The 24208-nt window shown below is 39.2% G+C and overlaps 1 protein-coding gene across 2 annotated transcripts; it reads left to right on the plus strand.

The window, feature by feature from the left end:
- The first annotated feature begins 288 nt into the window (after positions 1-288).
- On the plus strand, positions 289-21488 carry kcnc4 (potassium voltage-gated channel, Shaw-related subfamily, member 4). Of its 2 annotated transcripts, XM_069141155.1 has the most exons (4): positions 289-939; positions 13805-14741; positions 15637-15813; positions 19436-21488. In XM_069141155.1, exons 1-4 carry the CDS (start codon positions 325-327, stop codon positions 19501-19503), a joined length of 1797 nt encoding a protein of 598 aa, XP_068997256.1. In that variant the 5' UTR covers positions 289-324; the 3' UTR covers positions 19504-21488. The 2 variants fall into 2 exon arrangements, with proteins under 2 accessions (XP_068997256.1, XP_068997257.1); XM_069141156.1 differs by lacking the exon at positions 19436-21488 and having other exon boundaries at positions 13805-14767; positions 15637-15715.
- The last annotated feature ends 2720 nt before the right edge of the window (positions 21489-24208 follow it).

The following is a 24208-nucleotide window of genomic DNA, read 5'->3' on the forward strand; positions in this document are numbered from 1 at the left end:
ATCAAATTAAGTCACCTTGCGCAAACTGCTAGAAGGAAACATTTAAAACCAGCGAGTCTGATTTCTGCGTTTTGCACCGGTCTGAGTTTTGTTACAGGTGGTTTTCACAGAGCGCCTCACTTTGGCGCTGTCTGGAGCTTTTTTTTCTTAAATGTGCCACACAGGTCATAAAGGACTGGGGTCTGAAATGAGGACGCACTTTGCGTTAATTTTTTGATTTTTTTTTTTTTTTTTTTTTGATTTTTTTTTTTTTTTTTTTTTTTTTTTTACGATTGGAAAACAGTTTGAAACAGAGGGGCGAACGGCCAGAAGGTCTGCTTCTAAATGATAAGCTCGGTGTGCGTTTCGTCTTACCGAGGGCGTAAGTCAGGCAACAAACCTGCGTCTAAATCATGTCTGAAGGAGGAGATGGCCAGAGGGGAAGATTCGGACAAAATTATCATCAACGTGGGCGGCACCCGACATGAAACCTACAAGAGCACCCTCAGGACCCTGCCGGGGACGCGCCTGGCATGGCTGGCAGACCCAGAAACGCAGGTCAGCTCCGACTCGGACGCTGCGCCCCCGAGTGCCACCGAGTTCTTCTTCGACAGACACCCCGGCATCTTTGCCTACGTCCTCAATTATTACCGGACCGGCAAGCTGCACTGTCCGGCCGACGTCTGTGGGCCGCTGTTTGAGGAGGAACTGGCGTTTTGGGGGATAGACGAGACCGACGTGGAGCCGTGCTGCTGGATGACCTATCGGCAGCACCGGGATGCGGAGGAGGCCCTGGAGATATTTGAACCGCCTGACCCGGAGGACACGGACGATGACAGAGAGATGCCGAGACGGTTCGGCATCGAAGACTGTCCCGATAGGTCGAGGGGCTGCTGCGAAGTTTGGCAGCCGAAGGGTTGGGCCCTGTTTGATGACCCTTACTCGTCCAGAGCAGCCAGGGTGAGTCCACCAGCTGTTTTCTCCTCTTGGCCCTTTAATGGTCATATGTCAGACTGAGGCCATAAAACGTGTGCAAGTGATTTTCCATGCAGAACAAAAGGCACACCTGTTGTCCAATTCAACAGGTGTCCTCACGAGTTTCAGCCAATCAGACTGCAGCAACAGGTTTTAATATATATATGTGTTGTTCTGTGTTTTTTCAGCTTTTAAATCAGTGCTTTCAGAATCCCCCCCTCCACACACACACACACACACACATACATACACACACAGTTATGCATTCCTCTCTACCACATCTATCTGTTTCTTGCTTAGTCTGGAAGAGTGAGCATCTAATCTTATTTTCATTCACTTTATTTCATCCACTTAGTATCAACACTGAGTGCTCCTGGGTCCATATCCACCAGTACTCAATAAATACCATTAAAACACATTGAAATGTGAGCAACATCCTGTAAAGTCAGCCAGTCAAATGAACTGTTTTTTTTTTTTTACTCACCAGCCTGTGGTTGTTCTCTTGTTTGTAACCAAGAATATTTCATTCAGTATGATCCACTGAGTGTAGAAAACTTCTAATCGCCTTAAGTTTCTGTCATTGGTGATGTCAATGTGACTGTTAATTTCAAGTGTTACAAAGTAATTGTTGAAGATTGATTAGATTCTTTATAAGGAAAGAGTGTTCATATCTTCACATCTGTTTCATCGACTGTTTCCAGGAACATACAGAGTGGGCCATGCAGGCTTTAAACATCAACTTTCTAAATTTTTAAACATCAGGTTTAAAGGAAGATTGCATAAACATGAGTCTGACTGCTTTATGATTAGTATTGAAAATCTGTCTCCGCTGTTTATGATTGTAAAAGCAGACAGGTGGTGGGTTCCTCTTTGTGAATGTAACACAGAGCCGAAAAAAAGTCAAAGGCATGATTAATGTGTTAACCCATGGAACGACAAAATTAACTAAATTCAAAATCACCAAAGCATGCCAAGTCATTCCCCTATAGAAAATAACTGCGCATGCAGTCACATTAATGTTTCTTGTGTTCAAGTACAATTTTGAAGACAGATTAAAACATGTGGCCAAAACTGGGTGAACAGCCCTGTCCCTGTGCTCAAAGCTAGGTCCATACAAAAACAGTTTTCCCATTTTTAGCAGTCCAGAGCTTTAACCTCAACTCCATCCATCCAACTAGTACCCAGGCCTTATCACCCAAGATCAGAGTCAGACCTCTCTGACACTCTGGTGGCTCAGTGGAGGAAAATCTCTGCAGCCATGTTCAATGGTGGAAAGTAACTAAGTACACATACTTAAGCACTGTACTTGAGTACAAGTTTCCTATGTTCTGCTACTTTATACTTCTACTACACCACACGCAGCAAAATATTGTTCTTTTTACTCCTCTAAATGTTTCAACAAGTCTAATACTACTTAATTTTCAGAAACATTTCGTTTTTTATGTTAATTAAAAATACTTTGCAGTTTTATAGGCTTGTCATCCTTCATAATAACTACCATAACAAAATCAACCAATTTCCTTGTCTTAGAATATATTTTTATGCCACCAAGGCAGCCTCCATCTGTCTCTTGCTCCTGAATGCATAATGTCAAATTTGATTTTTACGTCAAAGGTCACTGTGATCTCATGTTGTCCTGTTCTTTTGAATAGGATATCTCAAGAAAACCTTGAAGGAATTTCTTCAGTTGTGGCACAAACACTGACTTTGACTCAAAGATGAACTGATTCGATTTTGGTGGTCAGACATTAAAGGATAGGGTCCTTCCGGCGCTCTCCATTTCTGTTTTAGAGATTGGAGAAAACAAAGAGTCACAAACATTGTGTTAAACATTTGTTTTTGAGTCTGAAGCTAAAAACAGAATTCAGCCACCAGGAAGAGCCAATTCACTGAATAAACCAGAATGCTCCTCGAAGCAGACGTTTAAGTATAATTTGCTTTGAGAGTGCCTTAGGTTTATCTAAGTGTACATCAAACTGGCAAATTTGTGTATTTACTACCATTAAATGCCAAAAACGAAGCATACAGGCATACACCGACAGTGTTATAAGACATGGTCACCTGCGTTTGGGATCAGTCAGACCCCAGACAGGTTTGACTCTCTTTTTTCGCAGGAGGTCTAACACTTAAAAAAGGATAGGGTTGTGTAATAAGTAAAAAGTCATTACGTATTACGCTAATACACCTTTACTGTGCTTTTTTTGAAGACCTGTTGTCTCAGGGATCCGGCTTCTTACCGGGCACTCAACACATTTGTGTTGTTGTTCCATAAGACATACCAAATTTATTTATTTATCTCCACAGGTAATTCCTTTTTTTTCTTATTTGAAATTTCAAGGCCAGTACTCTGTCCAGGCGACCAAATGTCTTTTTCAATCAATGTGAATATCAGTTTTTCAGCTCTCACTCAGATATAGCTTGTGAAATTGTAGCAAAAATGCTGTAAACAGAGAAAATGCAGTTTCATAACTAATACAGTGCTGCTGAAATGTTCCCACACATATAGGCAAAAGAAAAAAAACTAACCATCCATTTATAACAAAATTAAGAAACATGGTTGTACTTGGCCCACTTCGAAGTGTTTCTTGCAATATCATCTCATGATGTTTGCTACAAAGACATCTACATCATGTCACAGCTTGTGTTTTTAAAATTAGAACATATACTGTAAAATCGCCACACAAAATAATGTGATTCCTCATATTTTATTGAGGAACCAGATACAAGCATGCTTTAGAGCTACGATGATGTTCCTGTGTTGTAGATTAAAATTTGATTTGCTCTCATTCCTTTCATGAGGGATATCATCCAGCTGTTAGCATTTGAAAGTATGCTCTGCCTAATGGCTCAGCAACAAAAGCAGAGGAGTGCTTATTGAAGTAAATGTGAAAGCAAGTATTAAGTGTCACTAGGAAGAGTTGTCAGGCAAAGGGCCAGAGGCTTTCATTGGGGAAAAAAAAAAGCATTTGGTTCAGAAAGACCGAGGCTCACGCTCAGCCTAATTTCTGTTTGTCTCTTTGTGGAGTTGAATGGTCTATTCAGACTCCCTCATGTTGTTGCAGAAGTATAATGTTCCTACTGCACACCAGTCACACTACAAATTGTGTTTATTTTAGGTTCTCGTCCAGGTGGCATTTGAAGGCTGTCGCTGTGGAACAGCCGACATCTCTGAGTCACAGCTGCCACTGCGTCAGTGTCGTCTGAAGATGACCTGTGCCGCTCCTGCCACTTAATCACGTCTGTCTCTCACCAATGAATATTTGTAAATGATTTAATTAGGATTTGTGAAGTTCTGTGAAAAACAGCAGTGAAGATGTGAATCTTGTAGAGTGAAGGCAGATCCATATTGACCTGGTCCATTTCCTTTACCAGCCAGTTTATGTAAGTATGTTTACTCTATGTGCGTTCTGAGAGCATGCTCTCTGAAAGGATGCAGGAGTGCATTTTCTCATTACATTTATGGCCTTTTAATTTCAGAGAGCTTCTGTGCGCATCTCGGGTAATGTGATTCTTGAAAGCACGGGGGGGAGGGGGGAGATTATTCTGTGCATCATTTAAGCCACATCCTCTCCATCGACCAAGACTGGAGGTGCAGCTCTGTTAAAGTCAGCACGAGACCCCTATAATGATGCTGGCACTGTCTAATCAGTGATATGACAGGATCATATAGAACTGCCAGCCTTACATTGCAGTCAGAGTAGAACGCTAAGTAGGACATTAAAGGCTCTCTACTCTGGCACATTAGAGTTAAAACAAACATTGACATTTAAGTGCCAACTCTCCATTTTAATCTTAGTGTGTTTACATTCACATCAGATAAACTTTATTTGAAATGTAGAGGGTTTTGGCCACACTAGGTTGCAGGGCTTTAGGAATATCTGTTGAGCTGTTGGTTGGTCGATCACTTTGATACAGGCTGGGTCTATGAACAGTACTTCAGTTTAAGGGGAGGATAAATGAACAAATTAAAATAACATGACATGTATCATAATACAGAGGCTATGATTTAATACATTGGGTTTTAGGAAAATTGTCATAGTATAACCATTAGTGATGCGTCCCTCGCTACTTCCTGTCTCAGTTTCTATTGTTACATTGGAGAGGAAAATTCAGATTGCAACATCGCTATTTAGCGGTTGGGAATTTTAACACAACTCAAAATAAACCATGGTCTTCCACAGGTATCTTTCATGTAAACTATTTAATTAAATGTATTGATTTGAGTATCAATAGAGTATCACAAAACATAATATTGTAATACTCAAGTGTATCAATATTTTCTTACATCTCTAGTCTTAAATCATCCTATTTTGATTCTCTATAGAATCACAGATCTGCTGCATTGTCCTAAATTTGAGAGGCAAGTGTCTCTAATTGGTAACCAAATATGAACATGAACATTCAAACAGTCAGAATACTAAAGGTCGCTGTAAATGTAAAATCATATTTCCTTTACTTTTTTTTATTTATAATGCAGGGCTTGGTGCTATACACACTGTAAAAGTGTTAAAACACTCAGTCCACGGAGAAATGCACAGAACCCTGACTTTTTGTAAGTTTATGATGTCACAAACTCATACTGATGTCATGTGTCCGTCCTCAGCATGGCCTACTGTCCAACCTTTTACATGGAAGAAAACAGAGCAGTCTTTCTTTCATGGGGCTATAAGCTAAGTGGCAAGCTGATTTGCTTGGATGTGCATCTCTCAGAAAAGTGTCAGCCAACCAGAAGAGAGGGTCCCTGATATGAATGCACCTTAAAGACAAAAACACAAAACTACCGGATCTTGGTGAAGCTCAGGAGAGAAGATTAAGAGAGGAAATGTAACATTATATTGAAATGGTTTTTGGTGCTTAAAGCCATAAAAACATCTTCTGAAATACCAACACTGCAAATAAAACACCACAATTATGGCACCTTTAACATTATAGTGATGGTTTACTTTTTTAATTCAGTTTGCTGGTGTACAGAGCGAAAACAACACATCACTACTCTCATAATAGTAACATGGAAATAAGCAAGATGTATGAAACACATTGGGTTAATTAAAATAAATACCTAGCAATATTCCAGTTTATAAACCTGTAAGGCTTCATGGTACTGATACAGCACTGAGCTTTGTAATGTCACCTGTATTACTTGTGACAATTAGATTTGACATCAACATTAAGCTCAGACCTTTGTGCTTTCTAACCCAGTGCAATATTTCATCAGTTCCTCAGCCCTGCTGCCTGTAATTAATCACTGCTGTGGTAATGGGCTGCATCTTGTGATCAGTGGTGAGCAATTAAAACTGCCTTTCCCACAGAAAAGAGCAGCCTATCTTCTCTCACACAGAAGAAGAAACATATTTATCTTTGTTATGAGACCAAGGCATTGACTGATGTGGAATTCTTGAGGTAGGACGCATATTACATTTCCAAGAACCAGTCTGTTTCACAACATAAAAGTGTCTTTCTTTTAGTTTTCTTCCAGTCTTACATATACTTGTCTACTGACTAACATTCAGGTTATTTCATACAAAATGTATCAACTGGTTTGTATCAATTTTGTTGAATTTTTTACGAATCAGCTTGTTCATTGTTAAGTTAGAAATGTTGACAATAAGAAGTTCTTTATCTTACGAGCCAGGATTTTAGTGATATTGATACTTTTGTTGAATATTAATATTGGGTGGAAAGCCTACCCCTAATAAGAATTTAAATATTGTATTATAGAATATTTCACATTTGGTCATCAGGTAATTTTGACAATACATCTGGTGTTATTTATAATGTCACCACATCTTTATCAAAACCTAATTTCGGCTTGCACAGCTAAGATTATGTTCAGCAAAACACTGACTTAAAAAGAGAAATATTGGTCAATATTAATAAGTTGCTTTGCTTAGAGACATGGTCTTTATGTGACACCCAGCTGATAAATAATAAAGTTGTCAAACGCCTATGTTTTCACAGGGCTGACACCTCTCTGTGCTGCTGTGTGAATGAAACACAGGATGTAATTTTTTACACTTCATCCAAGCAGCACAGCTTCGTTTAGGAGATTTTTATAACGCTGAAGGCTCAGTGAAGGAGAGGTATAATCCTGCATGATTCTGTCTATTGTTTATTCTGCTCGGTTCTCAGCTGTTCGCTGAAAATAGTTCAGCATCATAAAGTCTGCACACAGTACAGACTATGTTTTGCAGACGCATACAAAAAAATCAATACACATTAGTGACATTTTTATCTGTCTTCCACGTTACTCGGAGAAATTACGACGTTGTTTTTTGTTAATGTGATTTTTTTTTCTTTTCAAGGCCTTTTTAATAAAAAGAAGTTTAGATGCTTCTCTGATTGAAATAATTGGAAATTAATGCGTTCAACTGAAATAACATTTTCATCAGTGTTTAAGTTTGGGCAAGTATCTAAAGGATATCATAGAAAATATACAGAAAATACTCCATCACACATTGTATATATTTGTATATATACATATACATATTTTTTTTTTTCACTGGTTGCCATATGATGACAGGGTTTTTATTGATGATCAGTAATCTAGCAAATATTCAATGATTGTTTTTCTACATACTCAGATTTCTGGCTTGACTTTCTGGCATGTATTTTGTTTCAAAGCAAAACTGTCCACTTGTAGGAATTTCAAGAAAACATGCACCACCAGACAGAAGTTCAATGCTGTTTTAATTTCAGCTGTTTGGAACCAGCTCAGTAGATGTTTTTGGATTTGGACAAAATAAAGTCTTAGCTAAAGGCTTATTTCCAGAGCTTTCAACCACATCTTACAGTCATTAATCAAGATGGAGATGTTTGGCTCTTTGGTCATGTGATAACAGGTGCATGGGCGTTGGGTGGGTGGTTGTCAACTGGCTCCTGATTGATTAACTTCTACCTCTTTGCAGTCGATGTAGTGATTGGTTTTGGTCTGGTTTTTGGTCTGGTTTTCACAGACAGCTGGTACCGTCTGAGTGTTTCAGGTGTTCATTGAGTCTCTCGTCCAGTTTTCCCCGCAGGACATTCTGTCCTCCTGAATAGTATGTGGTCGGTGCTGACTCCTTGGAACTTAAAAACTCTTCTCTGTAGCGAGATGTTACAACAGTCGAGCTGTATGAGTGAGTCCCTCCGGGAGGTTTCTGGTGGTCCCAGACGATGTAGCATCGTCTGTGCTGGTCTCAAGGACTCTTATCATCCACTTCTTGTTCTCCTGTTCTTCCCACCTCCTCATGAATAATACATTCTGCTCTGTGTGGGATGCTCCTCACTGAACTTTTGTTAAGTCCTGTCCCTGCTGCCGTACACTGATCAAAGATTAAAGTGGACGAAACTTTACCACAATGCCCACTAATAGCAGGAAGTCAGAAGTTAGATTTGTGTCTCAGACCTTTTGATATTTTGTCTCGTTTATATCGCAGCATACATATCATATCTAAAATTTTTCGGATATTTGCAGTCCTATGAATCTATGAAATACAAATGTCTGATAATGACACACTTCTCTGATACCCAGGAGAAAGATGTCTGACAGTCTGAGTAGTGGAGATTAACTCATTGTCCTCAGATGTGGCGACTCAGCCATGAATCGGTGTGACATGATTTCTAAAAGAAATCATCACTGGCTACTCTTATTGGCTTTGCAGATGCTGACTGTTTATTGTTGTGGTTCTTGCGTATAGCCTGTCTGTGTTAGTAACAGAGCATGATGCTCAACAGCTGGAGGTGATGACTGTGATGGGACTCCTCAGCTGCTGCACACTGATGCACAGCCTGCTGCCTGTTGTGACTCTCTCTTCGCTCCTCCCTGCTCTGATTTTCCCAGCTGGGGTCGGGCTGCTGTCCCCCCGGGGACATATGCTCTGTCTGAACACTGACACCTGCTGACCTTGGATTGATGTCTTTTTGGCACCAGTCGTGTCACATATCATTGAATACATCACTATACAGCACTACTGTAGGCAAAGTACACATGTAGATCATTAACTTCGAGCAACTAAAATCAATATTTTTTTAATTGAAAATGGATCAAATGACATAAATATGAAGCAAATCACTTGCAGTGACAAACCCACAAATAATTATTACCATCTCTCCAGTTCCCTTAGGTTTTACAAAGCTCTGCTGTGTCTTTCATTGTTTAGCTGTCCAGCTTGCAGAGCTTTACAGTTCTGGCTCACTGTCACCATAGTGTAGTCCTCGTACACAGCAGGCAGCTGTTTTTAGCCAAAAAACTCTGTAATCGACCAGACAAACTGACAAAATTAGCAACAGGCTGGTAAATATAAAGGAGTGTTTATAGTGTTCCTCTGTGTTTGTTCACCAACAAGTTCTCCATATCAACTTTTTAAGAAAATTATATATCAGCATTGTGTTTACAGCCAAAAGTAGTTTTTGGCGGCTTTCACGGACACTGTAGATACTCTTACACGTTGGGAGGGTCAGGGCCAGGCGAGGGGTGTTCAGTTGGTTGCAATGTTCAACCTATATACTACATACCACTAAATCCTCCACACTGCTCCTTAAAATGAAATTATTATCATCAAGATGTCATTATTTTTGTTTCTTTGTGCGATGTATCGGCAGCTCTGTCAGATCATCAGGCAGACAACTAGCATTAAGAATCAGCACAAAATAAAAACACAGAAAAGTACAAGTACCTCAACACTGCACAAAAAACATGCAAATATACTGTAATAAAATCTAAGATACTTTATCCTTATTATAGCCACACAACAGACTGTAGTGTTGGCATCGGCTTTAAACCTTAAAAAGATTGTAGAAGCAGCATTTACGTTCCCAGGAAATATAAAATATAAAACTCTGTGTTATCATTGACTTGGCCACACAGTCATTTCTGCTTGTATAACATCAGAAGGCTCAGCTGACCAACATGGAAATTCTCTTCAGTGGCAAAGAGACATTATGGCAATCACTCCAACACTGTGACTGTGTTTAGAGTTTCCACTCCTGAGCTGTAAACACAATGTTGTGGTCCCCCTTGTGTTAGGCCTTAAATAAGCTCTACGGAAACATTTAAATGCTGCAAGATTTATTGAGCAAGACAAAGACTCAGACATGGACACGCATAAACAATGAAAATACAACCAGCTGCAGAGACAAACACTTCAGCACACAGGAGAAGTGTCAGTCAAGCAGCTACCGTCAGACATGTTCACACAGGTGTGATGTCAGGCTGTGTCCTGTTATTGTTAGACATTTGAGTTCAGTCTTTTTATGAGTGGAGCAAATTGTCCCTGCGTGTGCCAGGACCTCCAGCACCTGCACAGTGGAGATGCCCCCAGCTGCAGATATCCAGCTCTGTTTAGTTCTGGGATAAACCGTTTGGCATTTCAGTAAACTGAATGCTGTCAGGATCTGTTAGGCCCATCCCAGCCTTCTGAACAGCAACACTGTTTTTATTTTGTGGCTGCTGGTCTGTTGTTGGACCAGAACTCAGTCCCCCCCCTTTCTGTGTGACATGTTTTTGCCAAAACCAAGAGTGAGATCATTTGTTCAGCTGCAATAACATGTTTATTTATTTTCATTCAAAAGGATTTGGTCATTGTAAATGGGTGCTTCAGGTCAATAGGGATCTGACTGATGATGAAACATGATATTATTCATTTAAAACCCCTTTAAGTGGTAAGGATTTGTTTAAAGAAAGTAGGAAAGAAGTTTTGTCATCTCTCTTTTTTCAAGATAATCTAAACTTTCTTTTGTTTTATTATCAAAGTAATTTTCCTATTCAAGTATACATTCATACATAGATTACTGACCAGTAATCATTTCCTGCAGGGTCGTTCTGTAATGTTTTTCCTCTGATGTTTATACCGAGCTCCACCATTTAGTTTATTATTCAAGCTGTCGTGCAACAAGTGCAGAGCCCACAGTGGGACTTTGAAGTGTAGAGGGGCTTGATAAAATGCGGCGGCTATTTTTTATTAATTGACTTTGGAAATTGAGGTGCTGCAGGAGAGGCCGGACCGTTTGGTGGCGAACAACTTAATTATCTGGTGCTGACAATATATCTGGCCCTTTGTTAGCATAGCTTTCCAATACCCAAAAAACATGCACCTTAGGTTAGATGGCGCCGCGCCAGTGGCAGCCTGTTGCAGCAGCTCCCCCCCGAGATGCTGCTGTCGCGAAAAAATTTCCCCTCGGGGATTAATAAAGTAAAAATAAAATAAAATAAAATAAAATAAAATAAAATAAAATAAAATAAAATAAAATAAAATAAAATAAAATAAATAAATAGGAAACCATGGAGGAGAGGACACAATGAAAACAATATTTAATATCTGTGTGTATGTGTGTGTGCTGGATGCATAAATGCATTTAAATTAGTACTGAATTTTCTTTAAATAAAGGCTATTCAAAATGCATTTTCAAATACACACATATGAAAGTAAGAAATGATACCAGCAGATGCCGTTTCTGTCTTGAGCTCAGTGTAGTCAAAAAAAGCAAACAAACAAACAAAAATGGTTAGGGGCCTCAGCTTTAGCCTTTATACGAACTAAATTAATTGTTAATAAACCCTTGTGCTTTAGTTGTGCATCTAGTTAGTTTCCCTATGACTCCTGACACACTCACACTGTGTGCACAGTGAGCCCTGATGTCCATGCAACAGGGGGAACTCTGAGCTCCTCTTGGGGCAGCGTTGAGGCTTCACTGGCTTCCCTCTGAGCACCACAAAGCTCTGCAGGGACAAAGTTGAGGGACGTTGTCATGGCTGACAGATGCATGTTACCTGGTGCACTACAGAGATATGAACAGTAGAACATATTCACAAGTAGCTCTGTTATTGCAGTTTTGAACATTGAATGCAAACTGTCAGTTCCTTTTATTCCAACTCAGTAAACTTCATTAACTTTCTTATTTATTTTGTTTGTTCCACTGTGAATTAGTGTCCCCATTGAGCATTACATGCTTTATTTGTTTTTTCTAATCATAGGTCCAAACACTATAAAGCTGAATGATATGTGAAAATCCCCGAGGGGGTAAAATGACTAAGTGCATGCAAGTTAAAGGTACATGTTTATCCAGCTGGAAGATTAGAAAGGTTGGAGGGACATTACAATTAGTCCAGGCTTCAGTAAACTACAAAGACAGATCGGGTACAAGTAAGCACACAGTGTTAACAAAAACACACAGGCACAGCCATTGTGTTGGATCAGGTGAATTCCACGCAGCCATATCGTTCAGTTTATCTCTCAGGAGTTTAGAGCTAGTTTTTCTGTCTGCTCATCGTATGGGTTTCTATTTTCAACACAAATCTTTTGTTTTATATTGTATTACAGGGAACACTGACAGCAGAGATGTTCCACTCCCTCAAACAAGACTGATAAACCGATCTGTATGTGTTTCATTGACTGGAGCCTGTCCTCCTTTTTTCCACATATTTTTGTTGTCAAGAGGCTGTTTTTTTTTTTTTTATTTTATTTTTTTTACAGAAAACAATAACGTGTTGATACCAAATTAACCAAAAACAAGTTTTTCAAAACAAGTTTTTTTACCTCAGATATTTGAAAGACAGTTCACACAGTGGTCCCATGCTGGTTTAGTAAATCAGTGTTGGTACCATGTGAGCGCCCCCTGCTGTCTGTGACTGACAGATCCCGTGTTAATGGAATCAAGTTTTCTCTCTGCAAGATTCAGTCTCTTTGGTCATGGGAGTAATTGGTTTGAGATTGGTCTGTTTTCTCTGAGAACATTTTCCTTGCTCTCCTGTGGAAAAGAAATTCCAAAGAAAAAAATATCTTTACTCTAATCTTTAAACTAGAGTGGTAATGGCCAATCACAACGATGACTTATTTTCTGGCAGGTATGTCGTGAGGAGGCTCAGTGGTAGCAGAATGAATTTGATGGTTTGGGATCCCATTATCAAAGCACATAAAGAAACAGCAGTACGTACTAGGTCTCTTACTGTCTTGTTATGAGCTTCCAATGAAAAATTTGCTGATTATTTGATTTAATCAACTGTCACTGTCATTGTTGTCATGTGACGGTAAATCTATTTAATTTCGGTTTTTGACTGTGTGACAAAGATGTTACCTTGGGCTGAGGGAAAATTTATGTAATTTTTTTCTTACATTTTACTAATAGTTTTAAGATTAATTGAAGAAAAAAATTATCCTCTTAATCAATAATGAAAAAAACTTGTTGAGTCTCCAGCTGGCTAAAGAACAATTTTAGGAGCTACTGTATGGCTCCATTTTACATTTCAGACTAAGAAATCTTTTAAGCAGTGACTCATTCTTTCCCACTTTACTTGCTGCTACTTTTATCTAATTTTGGTCAAGTAATTGTGTAAATCTTTCTTTCCCCGTGCTCCTCTTTTTAAAAGAAAATGTTATTTTCTAGATTTGTCACAGGGGTCAGTTTCTCCACCCCTTTCTAGTTTCTGCACACAGTCAGAGACACTCAGGCTCATTTTCTTTCCTTGGCTACATTTTATATTTCTACATGCAGACAAATTCCACAGCCAACGATCATTAACAATAAATCCTCTCCTTGATGTTTTTGTCATATTTCTTTGTGCCCGAGTTTCCCCATATCAGTCTGTTCATTACCTTAGTCTTTGCTTATTGTCAGTCACCTGACACTCACTGCCTCCACCACAAAATAATCCCTCAAAACATGACACTTTAAAGAGTTGATTGGCATATTCATGTCTTTCTATTGATGGCACTGGGAAGTTTTAACATCAGACAATGTAATTCTATACAATGTGGGTTGAATACTGGTTTGCAGAATCAACATAACATGGAGACAAAAGTTTTATTGAGTGCCTTTTAATTGTGGCAGGACGTAACATTGTACTGGTCTAACAATGATTATCTGTCTCGTCTAGGGAGTTGCGTTCACCTCTCTCTTCTTCATCTTGGTGTCCATCACCACCTTCTGCCTGGAGACCCATGAAGCCTTCAATGAACTGCGGAACTGGACGGACCTGGTTGTCACAGGCAACATCACACATGAAGTGGAGAGGAAGGAGATGGTAACCAAGCCAATCCTGACCTTGGTGGAGGGCATCTGTGTAGTCTGGTTCACGTTTGAGTTCCTGGTGCGTATCATCTGCAGCCCAAACAAAGTACTCTTTATCAAGAACACACTCAACATCATTGACTTTGTGGCCATTCTGCCTTTCTACCTGGAGATGGGTCTGAGTAGTCTGTCATCCAAAGCTGCCAGCGATGTGCTGGGCTTCCTCCGTGTGGTGCGATTTGTTCGGATCCTCCGAATCTTCAAGCTGACGCGGCACTTCGTGGGGCTGCGTGTCCTGGGTCACACGCTGAGGGCCAGTGTCAATGAATTCCTCCTGCTCATTATCTTCTTGGCACTGGGTGTACTCATCTTCGCAACCATGATTTACTACGCTGAGCGCATCGGAGCCAGGCCCGACGACCCCACTGGCTCCAACCACACTCACTTCAAGAACATCCCCATCAGCTTCTGGTGGGCAGTGGTCACCATGACGACGCTGGGCTATGGAGACATGTATCCACAGACGTGGCTGGGCATGATGGTCGGGGCGCTGTGTGCGCTGGCTGGTGTGCTGACCATCGCCATGCCAGTTCCCGTCATTGTCAATAACTTTGGGATGTACTACTCGCTGGCTATGGCAAAACAGAAGCTGCCAAAAAAGAAGAAGAAGCACAACCCAAACCCAGATGCCACGACTGACTCGGCCTCATTCGGGAAGTCAGAAACAAACTCACACAGAGACAGCACTCAGAGTGACACGTGTCCGCTGGCTGCCGAGGAGAGTGTCAGCAGGAACCGCTCAGGTCAGGCCGCAATGCAATGTTAAAGGGTCAGTTCACCCAAATTACCAAAGCATTATTTCTCACTTACTTTTTGTAGTGTTCAGCCGTGCAGGTAGTTGTGTTTTGTTTGCTCAGGTTTTCAAAACAGTGGCGGTGAGTGGAGTTTTATTTGCGAGGCTTGCTGCTTTGAAAAGTTACCATTAAATGTCCATCAGTAACATGTGTCCTACTTGCCTAAAATAGGCCACAGAACTAATTATGAACAGTTTTCTTTGGATATATTTTCTCCAAATATTTTCTTTGAAAATTAAGCTGTAACTGTTTTATGTAAATTATTGTTCTCTGTGGATTATTTATAGAGTAATGGGGAGAATTTTTATTCTGAATTTTTTTTAACCCTCACTAACAAAATATTGATTTACTTCTATTGTGTTAGAGGAAATCTCAGACAAGAAACCAAAACTGTATCTGCAGCTGCAGTTGGATAAATACTTCTATTTGGAGAACTGACCCTTTATGCTAATGTCACTGACAATTGTAATATCCATTTAAGTTTTTGATTTACAGCATTACGCAGTTTATCATTTCATAATGGGATCATTCATCCTTTAAAGCCCACATGATACATATTTGAATGGTCTGGAGCCTGCTGTAACACAAAGAGACAATATGTTTCTCGTGTTATATTTTCTGTGGCTATTCAGAGTTTGCCTGACAGACGAATGATGCACTTAGTCATAAAGACGGGAACACACCAAGATCAAATTACTAGTCATAACATCTCAGTCAAATTGGATTTCATCACAGAAAAATACAGATTTTATGCAATATACCTGTGCCTTTGTCTGGGCCCTCGGGGGAGTCTCAGTAAAAGCTTTGGCATTTACGTTGCCGTGTGGTTTTGTCTTCCTGTCAGACTCCAAACAGAACGGGGATGCAAATGTGGCCCTTTCAGAGGAGGAAGGCTGCAGTTTGACCCAGCCGCTGTCCCCCAGTGAAAAGTGGTCTCTGAGATGCTCACGAGGGCGAGACAAGAATAAGAAAGAGGGCACATGCTTCCTCCTAACCTCTGGAGACTCCAACATCCATACTGGTAAGATACATAAATATTTACATAATGTACATGCATACTTGCTGTATTTTAACCAGTATGCGAAATATGGGGGATCTCAAACCACCAGGGGTTGACCTGGAAAATATTCCATAACTAAACAAACAAGATATGACATGTTTCTATAGTGAGCTTTATAGGTGATTCGGTGGAGGGGTTTTTTTGTTGTTGTTTTTTTTGCTACCTCTACACCGAGCAAGGTTTGCTGTTTCACCCTGTTTCCAGTTTCTGTGCTGAGCTAGCATAAGATTTAGTTTGTGCCTGTGTTTGGCATAAATATAAGCTCAAATACAAATACAGGCCTGCTCACATAAGTGCTACAGCCATGCCCTGCTGTCCACTAGCGTACCTTGAGCTAAATGCTAACATCAGCATGTTAATGTGTTCACAGGGACGACATGCAAATGTTTTGCAGCCATAATGCCACATTCTGCAGTATCTGCTAATTAGCTCCAAACACCAAAAACAGTTAAAGCTAAAGGGAATATCATTTGTTTTGCAGCTATTTTGTAAAAAAAAAAGAATTTTTTTTGGGGGACAAATTAAAAGTCGAACCTGATGATGGCGCCAGTGAGAATCACAGGACCACCAAAGTTGTAATCATCTAACCTGAAGGGAACATGATTATGTCCTCTCATTCCCTCTTAACCCAGAAAATGTTGAGATGTCTGAAAGTCCCAAAAAAAAGTCCCTAAATGATTCAAAAGTGAAATTTGACCACCGTCCAGGATGTTGTTGGACATCACCTGAACATGAAATATACCCATATACACAAAAAAAAACTACAAGTCTCTCAGCTGATAAAATAAATATGCAGTTATTATTATAGAAACACAGTCAATACTGACATGCAACCAAATTTAAAAAGGATAACCAAAACAAAAAAAGGTGATCATCACAACAGCTGCTTATGGATTATCTAACAATTAATCAAAACATGAACCATTTTCAGCACATCCAATGCACTTTGCTCCAGTTTCCATGGAGGAGCTGCAATTGGCTAACTCCAGAGCAGTCGCTTACAATCTTCATGGGACTGCAGTTTTGGCTCTAAATCGCTAAAGGTTAAAAACAAGGCTAAAAATTGGCCCAATCTCTGCTCCACACACATGGCTCTCTCCTCTTATTGAAACCAAGCCGTATTCTTTCGGGAGTGTTTTAAGGGACCAGTGGATGTGGAAAGGACAAATCAATGTCACTGTATGATCACAAAGGTTCATAATAACATAATAGCCATTCAAATAAGAACCAAACATGTTTACATTTGTAATACATGTATGTGCAGTTTTGTTACATAAATATGTTTTTCCCTTGATTTTCATAATTTCGGTTTTCTGTCTATGTCGTAATCTTTGCAGTTTGACTAGGCACCTCCAATTGACCAGAGGCAGTTTTTAGTAATTTTGTACCCTTTAGATCAATAGAAAATCAATAAAAGAGCTTTGTAGCACTAATTGCATCATCTATCTGTCTGTCTGCACTCACTGCTTTCTTTGCAAAGTGATGCCAACCTCTTGTGTCTAAATATGTAAGAAAAAGCCCCACACAACAAGGTATTTAAGTCCAGGTTCAAGGTGTCAGTTTGATGAACTCCAGACTGCCTCAATATACAGACAGGATTGTTAATATATACTATTTTTAACATACAACACCAATATTCTGTAATTATGACTATATTAAACAGCTAACGTGGACACAAACAAGAAGTCAATGTTCTCTCAGTTAGCATCCACTGTCCGCCTGCCATCTCTCCCTCTCTCTGCTCGAACAGCCGCTGGATCTCACATCTGAGCTTCCCAAAGTACCCAAAAGCCCTTTGTGAGAAGAGGCTCTATATTTGGCAGCTCTGGATTCATTCCTGACATCCTGAGCACAAATCCCACCCAGTCAACATCCTGGCTCTCATCTACAAACAGCCCAACGACACTGAAGGTGTTTTCCTGCAAAAACTGCACTTGGCCGAGATTCATTTCACCACCAGAGCTCATTAGCACATCACTGTCGAGCAAAAAAAAAAAAAAAAAAACACATAAGTGGGGCGCTGTACCTCTGTGCCTTGTCTCCTGTGAGAGTAAATATATCCCCATGTTTTTTTCAAATTGTATTTGAACATATTTCCTGAAAGCCTCGTCAGTTCCTGAATGTGTTGGATGATGTAGATTGGTGCAGGATAATGGCATGTTGTCACACGCAGATGAAAAAAACAAAAACACTCTTTGTTAGATCTCTTCAGATAAATGAGAAGAGGGGAGGTTTGTGGATGTGTATTTGTACTCAAGGGAGGAAATAATCTGTCAGTATAATATTGACAGCCTCACAGTCACAATGACAGAGACACCAACCGTCCACAGCCTGCTCTCACGCAGAGTTTTCTAATAATATGCTTAATGATCTGGTCCGCTTATTATATCGCCATTTGAGCTATATTCAGATCGCAGAGACAAAAGCAATGGAGAGCTGAGCAAAGCCAGAACACCTTAAAACTAATCTCTGAGGGAGAGGGGAGGGAGCAATTCAATCCTGAGCCCTATATTTGGTGCATGTGTGCATAATGACACAGGAGAATATCACGCATACACATTATCTGCAATAAGGGTTCAGTGGACTTTCAGTGTTTCTGAACAATGTTAAAAACGTCATGTCAAAATTCAAAATTGAAAATACTTAATGTTTTGGCCCCGCATGCAAAAGGATGCCTCTGTGATTTGAACTGCTTAGATAGAAATAGATTGTGACTTAGTGGCTCTGCTCTTTAGAGCTATGCCTAAAGGGGATGGTGTTGGTTGATTCCAAGGTTACAGGGTAAAAGGTATGGTGATATTATAGCGGGGCAGTATGGCAGGAAACGGAGAAAAGGACAAATGGATGCAGGTCCAAAGATGCTCAGATGGTTATCAGCGACAGGAAGCGGTCGCCCACTCTGCAGCTGGAAGAAAACGCTGAAGTGATTAAGGTTGTCGCAGGGAGCCTGCGGTAGTATTACCACTTGCTGTCACAATTCATACGTACAAAACACTGTCCAAGTCAAAAGCGCATTGTGTCTGAATGTGATAACCAGCAGCTCGTTTCATTATGCATAATGTGCATAATGGTGTGGCAAACTGTTCAAGTGCTGTGAGAGGAGGCAGCAGGCGGATATGCAGACGAGTAGAGGAAAGGTTTCCGAGCTTCAATGAGCCTTCAGATTCCCAAGTGACTCCCCTGGATGATTGCTACTAATAGGTTTCTGTTATCGACATGGATGGGCACAGCAAAGCAGCTGGACTCTGAAGTTTAAATCTACAGGATTTCTCTGTCTGTGAAAGAGACTTAAAATATGAGTTAATTAATCAATTCGTCTTTTAAAACAGCAACTTTTATAATCACGGAATTTAATGTTAGTCATTTATTAAAACATTCAGTGCTTCTGCTTCTCGATTATTAATGAATAATGAAAAATAATCATGAGTTGCAGGCCTTCTGTTTTTAGTTTAGTACAGTTACAGTACAGTTTACGAGCTCCACAGGAAGTTATCATAAAGTATTTTACTCCAGGTCGTTTCTCACGCTCTCATCATAAGTCACTGTGTTTCGTTGTATTTCTGTCCTTTGTGTTTCCTAACAGAGAGCTGTAAAGACATCCTCGCTGCCACTGGAAACTACGCTCAGCCGGAGGTCACTACTCTAACCTGATGCTGATTGGCTATGAAAAGGATAAAGAACATGAATTTCCCGGTGGTCTCTGCTTTGGCCTCTGCTTTTTTTTTCCTTCCTGAATGAACTGCTAAACAGATTCATGTAATTCAGGATGACATCTTTTTTGTGTGTGTGTCTTCGTACATCTAAAACTCTGTGGTAGAACATCAGTTTCATAGCAATATTACCATTATTTATACTCATGTACATGTTACAAAGCATTTTGCATGTATTGCATGATCGAGCATTGTATGATGAACTACGGAAAAACATAACTGCCATTCATATCATATTACTGAACATGTTTCAAAGACCCTGAATGTATTTATTTCTCAGTTAGCATCCTGTTATGTTCATCAATACACAATTTTCCTCCAAAGTCTGAAGTTTTGGTTAATTCCCATTTTCCCCTTCTTCATACTGGTTTGAAGTGGGCGTGGCTTACTTAAAAAAAACCCATGATGTCACTACTTCCCACCAATCAGGATTTAGCAACCTGTCAATTGGAGTCTCATGACAGCTGGTGGATTCTTTGGTCACTATCAATTAAATTTAATAAAACCGCATCCATACAGCCCTGATGACACACAAAAACTGAGTTTTAAACTCTCACCGAAGAAGTTTTTAGTCGACTTTGACTGTAAACTTATTTAGTTTTGAATATTTATTGTCATAGAGGGAGATTTAATATTTAAATTAAAGTTTTCAGAGGCTCTGTTCTGAATTAAGTCTGTTCTTAAATGTTATTTTTGTTCATGAGGTATTGTATTTCTTGGTTTGTTTCCTATTTTCTTTTTTCATATTTCAGTCATATGTACTGAAACAGATTTTGGAAGTCAAACACGTCGCTGTCATTTGGGTTCAGGTCTATAAATATCAGAGTAAGGACCCCAAACACTTGTAAATATGGGATTGTACAGCAAAACGTTACTGTGAAATAGGACTAGATGAAAACTTGAAATCATTGTTTGATCCTCAACAAAAGAGAAACCTTTGTTGATATTCCAGTCTCTGCCTTCTCTCGTGCCGCTGCTTTTTAACACTGACCACAGGGAACATGAAGATATTTTGTCAAGAAGACCCAGCGTGGTATGAATGCTGCTCAGGCAACACATTGTTTGTAAATCCTTGTGCAATAAGAGATTTTAACAAAAGACAAAAATAAAATCAATGGAGCAGTATTGTCTGTCTATTACATTAGCTGTATACAACTGATGCATCATTACTGGTTGAGTCAGGACCAAATGTAGACTCTATTAGATTACATGGTAGCTGGTAGGTTTTCAGTACATGCTAGTAAAAATACATACAGTACAACGCCATCAGTTCCACTTGTGCCTCATGTTGAGCAATGGAGTTTAAATGTGTGCAGTAATGTAATTGGATTTGTTCGGTAACAGTTCTGCTTGTGTTGGATCTGTAGAAACCCTGTTACATGTTTCCACGGAGAGAGAAGCAGGAGGAGTGTGGTTTCTTTCGCTCATGACTTGTAATATTATCCTCATGGTCTACCATAGTGGCCTTATGTTTAATAAACAAAGGGGAATTTCAGTTTATTGTCATTAAACTATTTCTATTCTGACCCAGAGGTCTGTAATTATGTACAAGCACAGCTGTATGTATGTAGCACAGTACAATATTCAAGATCATTAACCTCTTTTCTTCTCTGTATATGACATGTATGCACCATGAAATATCTGTTAACCAACTATGAAAGATTAGTATTTTGATAATTCACCTTTTCAGCCTCATTTCCTGTTTCCCTGTTGTATATACTCAAATGTGATGGACAAGCACATCGTACATCCGTGTAATAGTTCCCCTTAGACTGTATATGTGACTGTGATGGATTTCAACTCAGTCAAACTGTCAGATGTTGTGCGTGTATGTGTGAGGGTGTGTGTGCGTGTGGTGTTATATCATGTAGGCATGTGTTTCTATGCAGAAGTAAAAAATAAAATCCATTTCTTCCCTGTGTTGAAGATAAATGGACTCCTTAATGTTATGTATATTCTCTTTTTTAATCTCATTCACAGCTTTCATTATGGAATCAATATTTTGTCCATTAACTGCACAGTTTGCAGCCTATACAGTGCTGCTGCTGTGTTATCTACTGTATGGCTATTTATAGATCAACCACCAGACTACACAAGTGTCTGGTTCGCATTGTGCTTGCTCAAAGTGGTGTAACGGCAGTCACAGTTGTGCCTCCTGCTCTCCTGTGCCTCCATGATTATGTATCGAAGGTGTAGATGACATGCAGAACACATCTCCATGGAGATTTGGGCTGACAGGCAACACTAATTACTCCTCAGCTGCCTCCATCCCCCACTCCCTCTGTTTGTCACATGCAAAGAAACACCGCTCTGACTCACGCATACATCCTCACAGACACACACATGTTCACCTCAGCATGCATGCTCAGCATGATCATCATGACTGTCGTTGCCCATGAGAAATGTTTTGATGTTCAGGGATGTATTGTGCACTGTGGCGATGAAAGTTGTGGAAGATGTCAGGGGTGAGTCTAAAACATCAATACCACATGTTTGAGAAAGACACCATGTGCTCACACAAAAGCATACTGAGTTTAACGTGGACTGATAGACTGTTTGGTCAGAAAGAAGCAAGATGAGGAAGATGCTCTTATAATGAGTCAAAAGAAGTATTTAGCTGCATGAAATTAAGTGTTAATTTGGGGAAGGGTGTCAACCTGTCCAGAGAACTATTCAGCTCATCTCCACAAATTGGCAGCTTACAGGAGTTATGTATATGTATATAACTTGAAGCAATGACACATTTGTTTGTTTGAATATCTCTGGATATGGTTGAAATGTATTTTAAGACACTGAACATCTGTTTGACAGGTGAATCCTGCTTAAGGGCTTTTTCACAAATGAGATGCATTAAACCTTTAAGGATGATTGAGTAATTATTCCACTCACCAGAGATATCTAATCATACAGACAGTTTTGAATTTGTTTCTTAAGGTTTTGAAATATTTCCCTCAAAGCTTTGTTATTATATGTTTATTATTATACTCACTATTGATTTTTGTTTAATACCCTCATACAAATAAGTTTAAATGAGTGTTGATATTGCTTTTTTTCCCCCTTTGGCTCTTTGTGCATCATGAATGATTGTTGTGTCCTATTCAAGTTGTGCTAAATATAAAAAGCACAAATAGTTCTATAAGACAATTAATACAAAAAAAAAAAAACATCTCTCTCCGGACTCACTATTACACAGTGTGCTTTTTAACACGATTTCATAGGAGATGCTTCTTCGGTAAGTCGTCCTCAGTGTTGTTCAGTAGTTCAATGCAGTTAAGTATTGCTCACCTTGCACTTATTGTCTCATGTTTGTATGTCATAACATGCCTCTTTTGTGATGCGGTTTTTTTTTCTTTATTAGTTTTGCCTGACATATGCCGGTATACAATAGTAAGGCGTCTGGATACAAAAGTCATCAAAGTGTAGAAAAAGACAAGAAAAGTGGCCCATCAATCTTCAGAGACATACAGTCAGGGTATATGAAAAAAAAACTTACGTTAAATAATCATCAACTTTATTTGGACTCAAAAGATATAGGTGGCGCTATCTACCTCATCAGTACATATTTTAATATTACATCATTCACATGAAAGATACAATACCCAAAATAGGGGAAAAGCAATTAAAAAAAAAAAAAAAAAGAGTCCAACACAAAGGACAGAAACAGTAATATGAATTTTTTTTTTTAGAAATGGAGAAAACTTAAGGAGAGAAGAAATAGAAAAAAACATAACTTACAAATTATATAACCTGGAAATATAGGTAATGAACATAATCCAATTTCGAGGAGATGAACAACTAAAGTTCTGGTTAAATAATAAAGTGTTGTCACCATAAAGTGTAGTATCAAATATAGAAATGAGCTTATGAGAAAGTGACAGATGTAAGACACTTTATTGTTACTTGAGATTTCGCATGCAACACCTTTCATAAATAAGAATTTTTCAGCAAAAGCATCAACAAAAAGAGCCAGAGACTTTAAAGGCTTGAAATTTGTGGAGTTAGTGGCGAGCATGTCAGCTTTCTACCTGGATTTAATTAAACTTGTTTGGTCATTGTGAATCAAAAACTGCATAATGTCATTTATAGGAGAAGATAAGTTTCCCAGGAACACCTAGAGGAAATGTCTTCAAATTTGGGACAAACGTTTACTTGTTCACAAAGATGAACTGAGAATATTTTGGTAATCAAAGACTAAAAGTCAAAGGTCATGATGAACTAACATAACACGTTTGTGGCTATAATTGAAAGATTCCATGTTAATTATGACAACATTTTATACAACTGTCTGAGAGAATAAAAAGACAAAATGATGAAGTTTTATATCCAACTTCTCTGTGACATCCTGATGTTGCAAAAACACTTTTCCGTCCATTATTCAACACAATAACTGAGGAACAGAAGAGCAGAGTGTGACCATATCTTGGTTGTCCATCTTGAAACTGTGATTATTGTAGAGGTCTTCTGTGCTGTCAGGTTGAAGATGTGTAAGGATCCACAGTTTATTTGAAGCTTTTGTGCAGCAACATCCATATTTGAAGCATTGTCTTTTGTCATGGGTTACAACTTTGTGTTTCATCAGAATCAAATTTATTCCTTCAAAATCTTCACTGCATATAGTGTATTATAGGAAAGTGGAGAGACATAAA

The sequence above is a fragment of the Embiotoca jacksoni genome, unplaced genomic scaffold (genome assembly GCF_022577435.1).
Source record: "Embiotoca jacksoni isolate LCO1_2020_lvr unplaced genomic scaffold, fEmbJac1.0.p SCAF_9, whole genome shotgun sequence".
Classification (NCBI taxonomy): domain Eukaryota; kingdom Metazoa; phylum Chordata; class Actinopteri; family Embiotocidae; genus Embiotoca; species Embiotoca jacksoni.